Here is a 14,896-nt window from a genome sequence, read left to right on the forward strand (position 1 = left end):
GCCTAATGAAGTTAGTGAACATTTTCAAATGTCCTTCTGCTTCTTGGAGTATCAGTGAAGCCATCTGAAATCATTGTCCTCATAGAGCAGGTGCAATTGTCAGGGACTATCATCTTTAGACTGCTCTAGGTGTTGTTTCCTCACTCAAACTAAAATTCATTTTCTGTCTTTGTCTAGTAGGGACCTTATGGTCTGAATTTGCCCTGTCTCTTAATGGGCACTAAGTAACCTAAGCACCTTACTTAGCCAGGTAGTTTCCCTAGGTTTGGTATACAGTCAGTGTTTAGTGAGGGTGACTCAGCCCTCAGAAGAGGTGCAGAGCCTTCCAGGGGTGTTTATACCAAATATTAGCTAAATGAGAAATTCAGGGTGCCTGTGTTCCTTAGCTAAGTGTCTCATTTATGCATCTGGGGTGGACAGTGTAACCATTGCACACTTCAATACAGATTTCACTGAAATTTTATGTCTAAAATGTCACTAAGAAATGAACTAAATTCTGCATCACAGCTACAAAAATATTAAAATAAGCCTTTTTGTTTACTTCTAGCTTCCTCAGAGAACCCACATGAACACAGTAAGTACCAAGGCAATATAGAATATTGTTATTTTAACTTTCAGAAGGAAGGTGTTTCCTTATTTTTGCAAAGTTTTAGCAGCTTACAGTGGAATTCATCAGCGCAAACCCACACAACACTTTGACTTGTGAAACTGGTTTTCAATGGCTCTTTCTGTTAATGCAGGACCAGGTGTGTTTGACAGGTTCCAGGTTGCATGGAAACTGTTTTCCAATTCAGCTGAGACCCACCTATGCTTTTTGTCTCCATGACAGCTTTGCACTGGAAAACAATCAAAGGGACCACAGATGGAGAAAGGTCCCTTCAATTTTCTGGCCAGGCCTCTGGTCCAAGTTTTAGAGGTTTATTTCTTGGTATGCTGCAATGCTCACCTCGTGCACAGCTTAGACTTCACAGCTACACATCAGAATTAAACATACTTTTAACATTCCTCTGAAATATTTTCTGTCTCATAATGTTGGGATTTGGATAGCACACTGTTTTTAAACAGCACAAAATTGCATGCACATTATATTGTAATATGGAATAATACCCATTATTGTTAGTGCCTCACAATATATTTATGGGATCCCCATACCAGCTAACATGAAGAAAATTATCTCTAGTCCAGCCAAATCCAGGACAAAGAAAAACATGGAAAGCTTTTTTTTCCTTTTCCTTTATGCAGGGTACTGAACATTTATTTGTCATTCTTCACAAGAAAATCCCACTTCTATTGTAATAAAAACTGCCATCATTTCTGTATTAAACATCAAGGAGAAATTTTCTATACAGAAGATCAGTGATAGCAATCACAATTAATACTAGAAGCAATTAATCATTTTAGAAATTCTATTATATTTCTAAAAATCCACAGAAAATAATTAAACCACATTAAAAAGTTTAAAAATAATTTTCATTATTTTAATTTTATAGGGAAAAAATAGTTAAACATTGTTTCTTGAGAATTATAGGTATCAAAAAATTCTTCACAAGTCTAGTGGGAATATGTAATGCAAAGTCATCTTTTAAAACTACAATGAGAATCTTTTATTTTTAAAATCTTCTAAAAATTAAAAAGCCTTCTAATGTAGGGGTTCTTATTTTCAGAGCATGAACGTGTCAAACGTGAAAAAGCTGTCTCTCAGACTAAGCCAGGTAGGTTTGGTAAAGTAACCTCCATATACAACCAGATCCACTTCATAAGGATATGTGTGGTCTGCAAAACTTGGACACTTCCTTGAGCTAGGCATAGATGTTTTGCTTTGTGCCATTGGGTTTTTTCAGTGTCTTGGAGAGGAACAAAAATGAGGGTGACATTTAACTGAAAGGATTTGGCTGTCAGTTTTTGACTGTTCTTGTGACTTTTCTCACTGGTGTAGTAAAAAGCATTAGCAAAACCCATTTCCCAGAGTGTGAGGAAGGAGTGCTTTAATGCCCTGCACTACATCAAAGATGTGCCTTGGGAATTAACCCTTCTCAACCCTTTCAGTAAATTAGTTATTACATTAAGTGAGTGTGGTCCCCCCAAAAAGGAGAAGCTACAATCTCATTGAGTACACACTCTGCAGTAGAGTCAGCCTCCAGCTCCTGAAACTCAAAAGTAGCAGGAGCTGAACTAAGAATAGCAATACTAATCCTGGACTGTGTACTCAGGTAAACTGTAAGTAATAGCTGGCTGCAGTGAGCAGGACAAAGGGTCCCCCTTTCAAATCAGAGCTCTGTTCTAATCATGTTTTTTTGAGGAGGAAGGTACTCAAGGATCCACAGCTGGGTCTGGTGTGAATTACCAAGACTAAGAGGGTAACCTCACAGAAAACTCAGCTATTGATGCTCAGCTTACCATCACTCCTAAGTAGTTTTCCAGTCCGCAGTCCAGAAATAGTGGGGCCTAGAAAGCAAGTAGCCACATCCCATTGACCTTTGCTGGAAGTGCTGCTGTTTGAACTTCACGTTGAAATGAAGTGCTCATGAATAAGTGATTAAATAAACCATTTAAACCTTATGTGTTCAACAGTAAAGAAGCAGGCTTTATTTCATTAAATTTTTTTCCTATTTTTTTTTAAGAAATAAATTTATCCTCTGTATTTAGTACTTTTTTCATTCATTTTTCTAATGTACAATATTCTACCTTGTAAGTTAAATACTTTCATAGTCATTTTCAGGTTTCTGGAAGCCTCAAGTATCTGGTTTAATAAAGATGTATTGGTTTTGAGTCAATAGGGAAAAAATATTTCTCTTCTTCTTTCTAAGTCACATAAGCCAAGCTTTTTATTTAACTTATTGATCACTTTTTGTGTATTAACAGCTAGCAGAATGCTAGCTAATGCACTAGGCATTAGGTGAATTCAGCCAAGGCAGGAACAAGGAAGCCAAGCTTGGTGGCCACAGTGGTAGCCAGAAAGTGGGTTGCCTGGATGGGTGACATGACCACTCACCTTTCCTGCTAAATGAAATCAGTCCTGCTGCACAATTTGCCCAATATCGTCCACATAGCAGCAGCAAAATAAATGGTCTTGGTAGGGCATTCTCAAACATCAGAGCGCTGTGTCACAAACCAGTATATTGGACTGATTAGGAATTTTACTCTCGCATACTACAGTACACTCCAGAGCCCAAGCCCTTGGTATTTAGGTGCTTGAAGGGAAAAAAAATAGGAAAATGCTTGCTAAATTTCCTTTAGCATAAAATCTCTATTCTCAGATGATAAATGGTTGCTTTGGAGAACAGTGGCTGTTTTGAGTTTCACTTCATGACTGGAAGTATTAATCTGCAGGCACTGGTGGTAATAGTGCTTCTGCCTGCTGTGTGCCAAGGAGTGCTCTTGAGCTAACAGCTTGAATTATAAAAGCTTCATTCTGTACAAAACAGTGGCCTCCTTTTTCACCTTGATTCAGTTCAGCTTCAAACCATTTTTCTTATGCCTCCTGCCATCAGACTTACAACTATCACATGAAATACTACGGAATTTCAGAAAATATATTGATCCCATAGAGAAAAGTTTAAATTAGAGTGTTTTGTGTATGTCAGTGAAAGAAAGCAAAGCAAGGGAATTCATTCCTGATGTAATTCTGCTGCAACTGCCTGCAATACACAGAGAAAATTTTACAGCCTTATTTTTTCCATTTAAATTAGGTACATCAGAGAAAAAATTAATATTAATGCTTGTAGGGCTACAAAACTGGAACCCTGCAGAGGAAATAAGTTCCCTTCAATGGAAGATTTCAGAATTTTAAACTTTGGGCTTACTCAAAATCAGTATTTTTTTTAAATATTCATAACATTTATTTTTTACTCTTTATAGCTTTATGAAGTCCTCAAAATTGTTTAATTTTTTATTTGAAAGACTCCCCATGGTAAAAAAAGAATACATGAAAAATTAGAAATATTACTTCTGTTCTTGGCAAAATAATATGTTTTATCCTCATCATATGGTTTTTTTTTCTGCTTTTCCTCATATTGAATGTGGTGAACAGATCAATTTTATGAAGCTTCCTGATGTCTTGAAGTGTATTCCCTTATAGAGACTGTTCTCCTTAAGTCTGGATATTCTACTCCTTCAGTTTCCCTTCTGGCTACAACCAGTGGCTGGAAACTCAGAGAAAAAGCCAAGCAGCCACCACCTATAATTCTGCCAGGGTGTTCTCCAGTGGAATCAGAGTGTTCTCCAGTGGAATCAGCAGACCAATATTTGCTTAGTGGTTAGGTTGCAGAATAGGTAGATGAATGTATACCAAAGAATTACTGTGTTCATTCCCAGATGAATGCAAATCTACAGGCCTGTCCAATTTTCAAGATAAATTCATTCTGGGAAGAAACACTGCCCCTACTTCCAAATGAATCAGATTTGCCATCCACTCACAAACTTATTTCCTTATTTCCTCACAGACTTGTTATCCCAGAGTTACAAAGAAAATATTGCTGTACATTCTCAACAGAATTAGGAAAGGAAAAATATCTTATTTAGTGTTCAAAAGAGTCAGGATTATATCCAAAGAAAGAGAAGCCTTTTTATTTTTACCTGTCATTAATCCAGGGTACGTTACAGGGCCTTTGTTTAAAGGCAGCATACCAGGTTTTCTTCTGTATTGGTATATAGAAAGTTTAATGTCCCAGTCTAAATTAGTGAAATGCACTATTATATGTTAAAGCTCCTCTAACAGCAGAAAAAAAGACACTTTCACTCAATAAGTTGCATCTTCAAGCTGCTGGTTGTGCTATAAAACATTTCTAGTTCCACAGACATTCACAGCATGGAGATGAGATTTTAATTCACAGCTTTCATAAGAAACTGACAGTAACAATACCTGAATAAGGGGGATAAAAGTGCCCTAAACTTAATACAAATTAAGAGAAATTAAATCAACACATACCAGAAAACAAATGAAAAGCATGGCAATGAAGAGCTATGTTTAATTTCCAAATAATAGAAAATATTAGTAACTGGAGGGCTTTATCCCTCCCTATATTTGACCCCATCAGTACTGATTTTCTTCCAGAAACAAACCAAACAAGCAAGAGAAGGGGACCAAGAGATATCTGCCCAACCTGATCTCCACACAGTCATTGTCAGCTTTGATCTGATGCCTTCCAGAGGTCTTAGTGGAAAGGAAGGTTCCAGAGGTGGATGGCTGCAAACTGCTTTCAGCAAGAGGAATGGCAAATACAGTCTGACCATGTCTTAAGCATATTTAAGAAGAATTTAGGAATGTATATGATTGTTGAAAGGTAGAGGTTAGGAGAGGAGCTTGAATTTAATTATGGAAAAAGACATAAAATGGAGTAGAGATACAAAAGGATGAGGTAGGGTGAATTTAAAATCAACCAAACTGGGCAGAGTAGAAATCTGAACACAAACATCCCAGTTTCCACCTGACTGGGATGTTGGGAAGGTAAAACAAGCCCCACTTGATTAGAAGGTGTAATCCCACCAACTTACTCAAAGAGGAAGTTCAAGTCTGGTGGCCAATGTTGACATGAGTCCACATTATCTGAGAATTGTGCTGAGCAAAAACACAGGCAGCTCAAGAGCATGTGGGCTTGGGCAGTTTTTCCCACAAGATTAGCAGAAGTTCAAGGCTGCTCCAAGGTCTTGTGACAGATGCCCAGCTAGGTCTAGGTAGGCTTGTCCAGTAGCAGGTGGCATGGACTGCCATTTCAGATTGTCCCATGTTCCCTCTGTGAGCTCTTGTGTGCTTGGGCGTCTCTATATCTTTTTCATCTTCAGAGTGCAGACATAGGTGGATACCTCCACCTACGTTTGTAGTTAGGCAGTCTCTAAAGTTCTAGAGGGCATCTAGAAGTTCTTAGTGTTGTTTAATACCAAAATACCAAACTGCTGGACTTAGACACTCAGGAAGGTGCTGTTGGCAAAGATGTAATGGATGCAGGAATAGGATGGCCTCCACCTGAGTGCCTGCCTGAAAGACGCTGAAGGGTATGCGGCTGTTTTCCAGCAGCTGAGACATTAGCTACAGTAATTTACTTTTTCCATGAACATGATCTCACCTTGCAGTCAGAACTCATAATGCCTACATGCTGTTTTGCAGTGCTATAATGGGATAATTATGCTGTAGACATGCATTTATTTTGTCATTGTGAACCATATGTATAATATCACCTATAGAAATATTTATCCAATTATATGAACCTATGCTAACACATTATGATTTTAATGCTGCTTTCACGATACAGAGGAGAAAATGAAACAACAAAAGACTACTCCCACTGAGAAGTCAGGTAAGGATAAGTGATTCCCTCCATTCTCTCCTGATTGATGGGGGGGGGGGGGCATTAAACACTATTCAGCACTCATCTAGTGCAGTACATTTGCATTGCATTATTTTTTACACTGTTTTGAAATATGTAATTGATAACAAAGCAAAACCAGCAGAGTGGAAATTTCAGTTTCTACTAAGAATTGTCTTTCCAATGATGAAGACAGGTCAAGGCCTTTCAGCTCCTTAGCTGCTTGTTCCAGCCTCTCATTAGCCAGAGCTGGGCTAATGAAATGAGGTATAGCTGTAAATCAGACCTCCGAAAGGATCCCAAATATGAGGATAAATTACCAGATGGATTAGGACTTTGGATCATTCCTATGGAGAAAATGATTTTGGGACTATACTCTAAATCTTTGGGTTTTATCTGTGATTAAGATTTTTTAATGTAATGCTGACAGGAAAAAAAAAATCATGTAAGAATGCATGTTCTAGAAGCTGTGAAGAGTCAGACAAGGAATTATAACATTCTCATCATCACTGGCAGTCAACACAAAGCTGTCTAAACTTTAGGGGTTCAAATGCTGTGCATCCCTGCACAAGTAGGGGAAGCTAAGAACAAGTGAGAACTAACTCTGATAAAATGCTTGAATGTTAAAAAGGGGGGAAAAGAGTATATTTTTTCTTCTTTATGTATCTAACTATTACAATTTTACCTCTTTTGTCTTCTGTAGCCCAGGCAAAGCCAGCAAGTATGTTATTCTTTCCTTAATCAGAAAAATTCCTTTAAAATTGTTGGATATGTGTATCTTTTTTTACTTTTACATAAGAAAGCATGTCCTTGGCAATTTCTAGTTTTGCTTAAAATTATAGAGTCTTTATCACCATGTCTCCCATTCCTTTCATTTAACATAATGTCTCGTCATTGCTATTTAAAAGCTCATTTGACAAAACCAATTGCTTCAGTGCAGGAGTGAATTCATTCTACGCTTCCCATATCAAAAGACCCATCAACAAAAATTCATATAGGAGTTACAAGTCTTTTAAAATCACTATTAAAAATCACCTGGATTGAATAAATGTTCCTGCTAAGCTAAAAAAAGAAAAATAGAAATTAATTTAATATAACTGCATCCTGAATTCTTCTCAGTCAAAAAGGACTCAAGAGAGTCAATACCTTAACTTACCACACAGCCTGCTCGTTGATTTTCTATACCTTTGACACCTTCAGAATGCAGATTCAACTACAATAATAATAATTAAAACTGCCATTAATTGCCCAAATAATCTAATTATCAAAAAAAGTCCAGATATGGGAAATTAATCACTCTTCACTGAACTAATTTTTCATTCATGCTTCAGAAAAGCATTTCCCATTTGAAATTCCATATGATGTCTTCATCTCAGCATTTCTCAACTTGTCTCTCCACCTGAAATCACAGTTACTAGGAGTTCAATTATTCATCTGAGTAGCAGAAAGGCTGAGGCATACTGCCCTTTTTTCAGATACCATTCACATTTTCAGCACTTTCCACTTTACAGCATGCTTTTGGGTCCTCATTTCTCAAAAGAAAAGTGATGCACAGTCCTTGAGCTGTGGGAACACCACCTGGAAACAAGGCCAGCAGAGCTGTCCATTGATTCCACAGCCATAAAATATATTTTGGCCCCAGCTTCCATCACATAGCTGCTACTGTGCTATGACATCTGTGGGGTGTTTTGTTTTTTCCTAAGTCTGATTTTTGTTTGCTAGACCTATTTGAAAAAAAAAAAGCTTCTTCAACTTTTCTATTTCCAGCAACATAACATAAATTATAATTTTTTCAGTAATAATTATGAAGTAGAAAGATGGGAGGAAGGGTGAGGAAGCAGACATGTGGAGATAAGATGCATTTTCCACACCTAAATCTAATTTATTCGTATGTAATAGTATGTGTCTAAGACTTTGGGAATTCCACTCAAGTATATCTGAATCAAGAACAAAGGATGAGTGAATGGTTGCTCTGAATGAGTTTACTCTGCACTCTTCTTTCCAATAATCAAATTTGAAAATAGATAAAAATTACGTTTCAGAAATGACATAAGACCCTAGTAACTTACTTCTTCCTTAAGACACGCGCATGCCTCTAAGTAGCATTAATAGTAGCTATATTTGGGAAGGTGTGTGCAGTACTAATGAACTTTGCTATTTTCTGGCAGATCCCTCAGTGGATAATCTTTTAATAACCCTTCATTTATGGGTTTCTTTTTCAAAATAACAGCATGAAACAAGAGAAGGGAAATGTTTAATTCTGAAAAACATACTTGCAATCCTTCTTACTGAAAAAAAAAAAGAAAAATGTAACTTAGAAACATGATGGCAATTTTGTTATTCTGTTGTTTTTTGTTTAGAGCATGAAGCAGTTAGACATGAAAAAGATGTCCCCCTTACAAAACCAGGTAAGTACTCCTGCATTTTATTTTGCATATTTGTTTTGAAAATTTTATTTAAAGAAATACTGAAATACAATTGCATATGACAAATGTCAAAACCGTTGTCCTGTAATCTATTTTGATGTATAGAATGACCCTGACATGCCGTACCACAAACTGAACAGCACAGTACATTCTTGTAATGTTGCTCGTCATTTTAAGCTATAGATATATGTACACATCAAAGGTCAAATTTCTGCCTCTGTAATTCCATTGATGTCAAAGGCATATGTCACCAAAGACTTTGAACTGCTTTCGGAAACTGCTTACTTTAAATGGTTCCATTTTGCTAATTATTTGTGGGGGTCTGCCTTTTATTTGGACTTCACAAAACAGTTAACCTCCCAGGATGAGCAATACTTAAATTTTCATCCATTGCAGGCATCATATGATATGGGATTTAGATCTTAATCTGGCACCATCCATAATCTGTGGTATATGTCTCTGCTGTCACAGCTCATGCACAGTTGCACTTGTACATGACAGAGCAAAATTGATGCTGGTATAGGAAGGAGCATTGCTCAGTTTCACTGTAGCCTATCATCACAGGTTTAAAAAACGTCTGCTGCAGGCTTCTTCATGAAAGGAAATAAGTGAGGATTTAAAATATTTATTGTTAATATTAGTCATCCTTAACTCTAGCAAAACAATTACAGTAAATGAGAGCACCCCTACTAATATCATTCCTTATTATATTGTTATTAATTACTGTGAAATCAGTAAAATTGTGTTTTGATATGTGGAAACATATAGAACAAATAAAGCCATTCTCTGCCATAACAATATTATGCCAAACCTGACTGCTTTGACGATTTTTCTTTCCTCTTTTTACTTCCCAGTGAAACCGAAAAACACTGCAAGTACGTGTAATGACTTATTTCTTATGGAATATAAGCCTTCTTTTCAGATGCATGTTCTCTAAATTTGCATTTTTGCAATTTTGTCATGTTAGATAATGCTATTTTCTTGCTTATACTACAGACACCCTTGTATTCTCTCTGCTTACTGACAGCCAAACACAACAAAATCAAGCACATTTATAATGCAATATTGTGAAGATGCAAGATTCAACTGTTTGCAATTTTTGCTCTCTAAAAAATAACATAAATTACAGGTAGCAAAACTGATATTCTGGTGGGTTTAGATGAGTGTAGATGTATAATTTATATTTATGCAAATATACTGATTACTGAAAACAAGAAAATAGCATGTAGCATAACTGAATTAGACAACCTTTTCCTTAATTTTTTTTACCATTTGGAAATTACTTACATCATTAATTCACTAAGCACGTTGTTGGCCTTGTTCCAATAAAAGCTTTTTTTAATAAAAAACCTAAATTAAAGAATAGAATCAAATATTTCTAATTTAGATTAGTTTTAAGGAGGATTCAAGGGGAATTACTCACACTGCAAAAACTTCCACTGAATTCATGGGATAAGGTCCTTTATAAGGTCATTTTTAAGGAAGGCTTCTGAACAGATGAAGACTGGGATCTATGCTTATTGTGGCATAGATTCTTGGTCAGACAAGAATTAGAAGGACAGTGTTTGTACTGCATGCTTTGAATTCTGAAAATGCTGAAGCATGGACCTTCAAAGATTAATTAGTTGTTGCTTCTTTAGCACAGGATCTGTGGGGGTTTTTTGGTGCTGTGCCTGGCACATCAAGACCAAACCATGTGTTATTCTGGTGGAAAGTAAGCTGACGACAAGGCAAAGCAAAATGATTCACTTAAACATCCTAGACCAGTCACCTATGCTAGGTGCTTAAAGTTAGAGAGGATGAATACCTGCTCTTACACACCTGTAGGAAAACAGTGTTACTCTGAACCCCAGATGTAAAGTGAAAGTGTGAGCACAAGGCATCTGAAATGTGTGCGGCCGGGAAGAACAAAAGCAAACACCGCAGTAATGTGCTTACACTGAAGGATCTCCTTCAGCCCTGAACTGCGATGTTCCATTTTCAAGTTATTATTGCAAAATTATTACTCTCAGTGAAGCTATCCGCGGGCTTATTTCCATTTTTGCCAGTATTTTAAGAAAATTTTGTTCTATTTAATTCTATTAATAACTTTTGTTCAGTCTTGTTTTCTCTGGATCTGTTTACTGACATTACTATAATGTCTTCTGCAGTGATTTATCTGAGATACCCAGTGATGGCACTCACTACTGTTAGAGGCTCATCACAGATTTAAGTGACTAATTCCTTATGCTTTCCTCACAAAAATCACTGTCTACAATGCTTTTTTATCAAGAGCTACATTACCCTGGTATATTGTGAATATAAAGAATAGCCAGGATATTTTTCCCTTGACCTTTGCAGGGGCATGTTTGTATCACATTCTTTAGTTTATATTCTGCTGCAGAAGATCTATGGTCATTTACAAAAGTAATTCTCTATACAGTGCCCCTTTTTGAGTAAACCATCCTTGAATAGATCAAGCTTAAGATTTTAGACACCAGAGCTATCTATTTTAAATTTATTTTCTCCACTTAAAGGAGAACACTTAGTTGGATCACTACCTTCTTTAGTTATAGAGGTTTATATAGCTTTGCTTCATGTATTTCTTAGCCAGGTGTACAGTGTACTTACCAAACAAGCCATGTAGCTTTTGTGCAATTCAGTATGAGATGTAGCAATGGATATGAAATACCCACTGATTTTGGAGTTCAGGTCCAGTGGAATGTAAAATAAATTAATATATTTATCCTGGGCTGAATTCATTCATACATTGTATCTTGTTCAGTCTTACTGTAAAAGCAAATGTGGTTTAAGTTAGTAAAGAAATTGGATCATTAGGGAATGCAGGTATAAGCAGAAAGACAAGTCTGAGTTTGAAAACTACCCAAATTAATGACACAGACAATTTCATAGTAGTAACTTGCTGCCATGATCTAACCTGGCAGGCAGGTATACACCACACAGCCACTCGCTCAATTTTAAAAGCAATTAGTAAATCATCTTATTTTTCACTCTTTCTGTTTTAGTGTACAGCAGAGTCTTTGACAGCCATTGACCATACATCAAACTTGAATGTGTAATGAAACAGAATTAACTCCCTGCATACTGATTAAAGAATCACAAGTAGTGAGACATTACCTTGAACAGAAAACAAAGCTGCTGGCAGATCTTACACATGCAGGAATACCAAACTGTAGTTTGCAGTCAAGAGGAAGAACACATAGGCTGATATTTAAAAATTACCCTAAGAATTGGCAAATTATATTCCCACTTAGGTTTATCATAAAAGCCCCATAACAGGAGTAATATATGTCCCAATGTTCTCAGAGTAAGTGGAAGTTTGTTGATGCACTGACAAGGGGAAATGGCCCTTACATTTCATACAACAGAGGGTCAAACCTACTGCCCTTCAGGTCAACAGTCTTCCCATACCTGACTGTCCAAGGAAATCAATTAATCCTATATTAGGGTAAATGCATGTAACTGGGCCCATCCAAATCCCTCAATTAAGAAGTCAGAGCATGAAACTCTTTCCTAGATTTAGTACCTCAGAAAAAAATCTTAGTTTTTTCTTCTGAAAATGAAAAATCGTATTAATTATTCCATGGGTCACAATGCAGTAATGTGTCATCTTTAAGAAGCTATGAGTAAGATCATAAGCAAAAAGGTAAATATTAAAGGACTTTAGCATGCTAGCATTTAATAGCAGCAAAACTGGCCTTTGTTGAATGCCCGTGGTGCCTAAGCATTGAGCACTGACATTTACAGGTCTCCTTATGGGCCAAGACTTGAGTGAAAGTTTCCTGGGATGCTTTAGGGAAAATGATGCTTAATTGCTCAGCCTTCCTTTGGAAAAAGCATTGACTGAAACATTTTCACTTTGGTGTGAGCTCATGTTCATCTGAAGCAAAATCTCAGCAGGAAGAAAGTACAGAGATAGCTCAGTCAAAGAAATACCCTTAAATGTTTTGTGATCTTATTCCTTTTTTGTCCTGCTCTAAGGAAAAGAGGCTTTCCTTTTTCTTTCAAATTGTATTCTCACATAAAACTGGGACTAATGAAGTAGTGATGGGTAAAAATTCTTGGATTCAAAGTTACAATGTAATTAATTTCTTTGATTTAAAATGAGTGATGATGATTTGCACCAGAGAATTTCTATCCATTGGATGGACCAATTTTCATCAATTGTCTTGGGTATTATAATACGCTTCTCTTGTGCTAGGTCAAAATCTCCCAAGAGATTTTATTCTTAAAAGGCAAGTGAAACTGCTAGTGTGGAAGAAACACTTAGGGGTCAATGCCAGCTAGTCAAGGTCAGTGTCAGTCTTTGGTTGGGAAGGGTGGATGATAAGAAAAGAGAGGTAACAATCAAACTGAATACATTTTTTGGAAAATAGCATAGTCAGGTATAACCTTAAAGGCACACTTAAAAATGAGTCTGTTTAAATAATTGTTTGCTGGAAAGCTTGGGTTGGCACAGTGTTTGCATTTGCAGGAATCATTATATGCTGGATTATAGTACATCAGAGTAAGACTCTTAGCTGTCAGTGTGAAACTCTACATACACGCCCATTGTTAAGGCACATTTGTTTGTAAATTAACACCCTGCAGAAAAGTTGCAGATGAAAGGGAGGATCTATTTAAATGGTTGCTTGCCCTGAAGATGGTACTGAAATTCTTGTTCTTTTCCTTCCCTTCCCCGCCCCCTTTCTCTTCATTACTGGTTGTTTTCCTGGAGAGCCAACAGCTGAAATCCTAACATCAGGTAAATATTGCATTTTTCTAGTATGCCTCATGGAAAGAACTAATGAGCATACCAGTGTTGATTAATGCATGTTGCTCATCAGCAAAGAACAGTGATACCGTAAAGCAGCATGGGTCAAGTGACAGCACTGCAGCTACAGATGTCGCTGCCGTAGGCTCTTCTTTCCATCTGATTATGTGATTTTCACTGTTCACCTTCTGCAGCAAGTTTTGGTGAGCTAGACACAGGTGATCCTCCCTGAAAGAGCTGGTGTAAATCAAGTGACACATGTGCCAGAGAACACTGAAGAAAGCGTTATTAAAACTGGTTGGATGATGCAAAGTGCAAATGAACCATTTGAAGGCAGCCAGCTATTTTTCTGCTGTAGTCAACAGTGAATACTGAAATGGGCTCAGGTGCCTGAAGTTATATACTTTGCTTAATTTCAATCTGCCTTGATTGGTTGAATGGAGTCACAGACCAAATGAGTTTGCAGCTGGGTAAAAAGGATGTGGAAAAGGAAACAGCACATGCTCTAAGAGAATGTAGACTAGGAAAAACACCCTCCCAATAAAATAAATCACAAGCTATTGCTGCAGGACTTCTGAATGATCACATATGGCAGTTCTAAAGGTCCCTCTAGCTCCATATGCTGGGGATTTTTATTTGTTTGTTTCTTTCAGATGTTTGAGATCACTCTGGGAAAGAGAGTAAGAATCAAGCAATAGGCAGAGTCCTTCCCTAGTGTATTTTGGCAACAAACAAATAGGTAAATCTGGCAGTAGTTAAGGAATTGCAGAATTCAAGTGCTAAAGTCTTTATCAGGATTTTTCTAAACTACTCTGCAATCACCAATATTCAAACAATTTCTAACCACTCTACACAAAGCCCAGAATTTCTAGTGCCACTAAGCGTAGCAGGCACTGTTGCAATATTACAGACATTGTAAACATGCCATGAGACACATTTACCACAGTAATTCTTCCAGGGAAATTACCAGTGAGAGAATCTTTACACAATGTACTCACTGTAAAAGCCCTGTATTTCTAATATCTGTTGCTTAACGTTATTTCTTTGCAAATCTTTCTAGTCACAAAAAAACCAAAGACAACTAAGGAAAAAGAAGGTAGGAATTTATTCTATGTGTTCATATATATATATAAGATCACAATAAAAATAGTATGAGATTGCAAATTTGCATGTTTGAGGCAATGCATGTTTGCAATTTGTTTGAGGCAACCCCTAAAATATCTGTGTTAATTCTCAAAGAATTCTCAAAGAATTTTACTTGAAAACTCTAGGTAAGATCTATTCAACAGTCAGTTTACCGAGTTTTAACTGTGCTACTTTTTCTTTGTAGAAAAAGCAACTGCGAAGAAACAGCTGAAAGATGAAAAAACTAAAGGTAATACAGGGATGAAAATCTCTGCAAACAGCAATAAAAA

General features: G+C 36.8%; 1 protein-coding gene across 1 annotated transcript in view; it reads left to right on the top strand.

The window, feature by feature from the left end:
• TRDN (triadin) overlaps positions 1-14,896 on the top strand; it is a 268,183-nt gene that overhangs the window by 236,896 nt on the left and 16,391 nt on the right. The window contains 8 exon segments of the mRNA XM_053937519.1: positions 548-574; positions 1,665-1,712; positions 6,249-6,293; positions 7,006-7,023; positions 8,663-8,710; positions 9,583-9,603; positions 14,542-14,577; positions 14,812-14,860. Of these exon segments, the coding sequence (XP_053793494.1) occupies positions 548-574; positions 1,665-1,712; positions 6,249-6,293; positions 7,006-7,023; positions 8,663-8,710; positions 9,583-9,603; positions 14,542-14,577; positions 14,812-14,860 (292 nt within the window).

Source organism: Vidua chalybeata, chromosome 3 (genome assembly GCF_026979565.1).
Source record: "Vidua chalybeata isolate OUT-0048 chromosome 3, bVidCha1 merged haplotype, whole genome shotgun sequence".
Taxonomy (NCBI): Eukaryota; Metazoa; Chordata; class Aves; order Passeriformes; family Viduidae; genus Vidua; species Vidua chalybeata.